This window comes from Rosa chinensis, chromosome 5 (genome assembly GCF_002994745.2).
Source record: "Rosa chinensis cultivar Old Blush chromosome 5, RchiOBHm-V2, whole genome shotgun sequence".
Taxonomy (NCBI): Eukaryota; Viridiplantae; Streptophyta; class Magnoliopsida; order Rosales; family Rosaceae; genus Rosa; species Rosa chinensis.
The window spans coordinates 85,685,310-85,687,978 of NC_037092.1; the positions used below are offsets into that span (position 1 = coordinate 85,685,310).

Consider the following 2,669-nt stretch of genomic DNA (forward strand, 5'->3'; position numbering starts at 1 on the left):
GCCGGTTCGGTGGTTTTCCAGCCGGTTCTGGGGGTGGGGCAGCCGGTTCTGGACTCCTGGAGTTGAAATCTTCAAGGTGGGCAGCGGTGGTTTCTAGGATTTAAATGCTACGAATTTCGGATTTCAGGGTTAGGGCTTCGTGCTGATAACGTGTTTTAGGGAATCAGAAATTGAAAGATAATCACTGTGTATTCTCATTGATAATAGGAGCCTCTTTATATAGAGGATTATAATGCATAAAGTTAGAATCATTCAAGGAAAGATAATCTCTAGATTCTTCTAATTGAACCCTATTACCACTAGGTCAAGCAACCTAGAGTTTGGATCAAACACAAATAGAGATATCCTTAAACATAACCAATATTAAGCTATAGTCTCTGCTTGCTTATATTTATTGAAACTCCCTGGCCTTATTTGCCGGGCTTAAGATTCTGTTGAAGCTAAAAGCTTTACTTCTAGTTTAATGTACTCTAATGAACTGGCCAAAAAGAAGAACAGAGAATTAATTAGTTGTAAAATACATGTTGAAGCTTACTTGAACCAATGTTGGACCAAGTGTATAAGCAAATCTTTGGGTGCAACATCAGAAACCACCAGAATGTATAGTCCTAGACAATAACGGATCAGACGGTAGCGTTGTTTGATGTGCCTAATGTATCTCACATTTGGGCCTTCTATTTTAATACCCTTTGTAGTACAAAAAATACATTCGAGGCTAGGCCCAACTACATGGGCCTTCCAACAATTCCTCCCTTAAACTGCATTGCATCAAGCAATCAGCTTACTCACTTGGCATCCTGCACAATCCTAGTAGGTTCCACAACTTCTCAAACGCATCCAACTACAAGGGCTTAGTCATGATGTTTGCCACCTGATTCTGAGAATTGCAACGCATAAGCTCTACCACACCATCTTTACAAAGGTTACGAAGAAAATGGAATCTGATCATGCATAACAGGATTCCTTGACAGCTTAATAGTAGAGCTATTGTCACAAAAGATAATAGTGGACTTACTTTGTTTGCAACCAAGATTCTCAAGAACCCTTCTCATCCACACGCCTTGGCAAGCATAAGAAGCTGCAGAGATGAACTCAGCTTCTATAGTTGATAGGGTGACGACGGGTTGTTTCTTTGAAGACCAAGCCACAACTCCATTGCTCAACATAAAGACATAACCAGAGGTACTCCTACGATCATCAACATTGCCTGCATAATCACTATTTGAGAAAGCCACCAGCTCCTCACCACTATTAGCTCCTTCCTTATAGCAAACTCCCAGCTCTACAGTTCCTCTCACATGCCTCAGAATCCTCTTAATGGTCTGCATGTGCAACTCCGTTAGTTTTTCCATATATCTGCTGACTAAGCTCACAACAAACATAAGATCAGGTCTTGTTACAGTTACATACATCAAGCTGCCTACCATTTGCTTGTACTGAGTTACATCAACACGCACTCCTCCTTCATTCTTCGTGATTTTGAAATCTGGTACAATAGGATTTCTCACTGAATTAGACCTTTCCATACCAAACCTCTCTGAAACCTCCGGTTGCATACTTTCTTTGATTCAAGAAAATTCCCTCACTTTTTGCACAATCTCAACCCCGAGGAAGTATTTCATCTTGCCTAGGTTTGACATATCAAACTCTGACTTCATTGAGGCCTTGAAATCCTTAAACATACTTTCATCACTTCCTGTAAATATCAAGTCATCTACATACAAGCTCACAATTAATATCTTACCCTCTCCTCGAGACTTAATGAACAAAGTATGCTCATTTGGACAGCGCTCAAATCTTTCTCTGATGAAGTATGCCTTTATTCTGCTATACCAAGCTCGAGGAGCTTGTTTTAACCCTTATAGAGCCTTTCTCAACTTGTAAACTCTATGCTCTTCTCCCTTCTTCACATAACCTTAGGGCTGCTCTACAAACACATCTTCATTTAATTCCCCATGCAAGAACGCACTCTTCACATCTAATTGATACACACACACCACTTTCTCTGTGCAGCTAAAGCCAAGATCATCTTGATTGTATCCCACTTAGCAACTGGAGCGAATACTTCAGTGTAATCAATGCCATATTGTTGACCGTATCCTTTTGCTACAAGCCGGGCCTTGAACTTATCAACCTCTCCTTGTTCATTTAGCTTTGTTTTGAAGATCCACTTCACTCCTATCTTCCTTGCTCCTTCTGGAAAATCAGTTAACTCCCAAGTACCATTTCTTTCTATTGCTTTTATCTCACTGTCCATGGCCTCTCTCCATTTCAAGCTCCCTTTTGCACCTTCAAACAAGCATGGATCTCTAGTAGATGTGTATAGCACCAGGTTATGAACTTGTTCTTTTTCGGACAAGCCTTCAACTGTGACATAATCCTCCATCCAGTAGGGTGTTCTTCTGTTTCTTTCTCCAAGTGGACTAGGCTCATTACTTCCAAGTGAACCTGATGAAGATGAGCTAACCATAGCGCCTGCATCTGCTTGCACTTGTTCTCCATTTTCTTCTTCACTCTCACTATATTCTTGACCTTCTGCAACCTCTTCTTCATCACCCCATTCAAGCACATCACCTCTTGCTTCTTCTAAACTCTTTCCCCGTTCCCAAGTATCAGTTTCTTCAAATTCTACATCTCGACTTATCACAATCTTTTTTGTAATTGGATTA

At 40.6% G+C, this 2,669-nt stretch overlaps 1 protein-coding gene across 1 annotated transcript; it reads right to left on the bottom strand.

Annotated features, from left to right (window-relative positions):
- Positions 1-923: 923 nt before the first annotated feature.
- On the bottom strand, positions 924-1,556 carry LOC121049300 (secreted RxLR effector protein 161-like). The gene has a single exon (XM_040506042.1). The coding sequence runs from the start codon at positions 1,554-1,556 to the stop codon at positions 924-926; it is 633 nt and encodes a 210-aa protein (XP_040361976.1).
- Between the last annotated feature and the right edge of the window lie 1,113 nt (positions 1,557-2,669).

Bases quoted from the DNA above. Each gene is read 5' to 3' on its own strand.
- LOC121049300 (XM_040506042.1), bottom strand. From the start codon at position 1,556: ATGCAACCGGAGGTTTCAGAGAGGTTTGGTATGGAAAGGTCTAATTCA.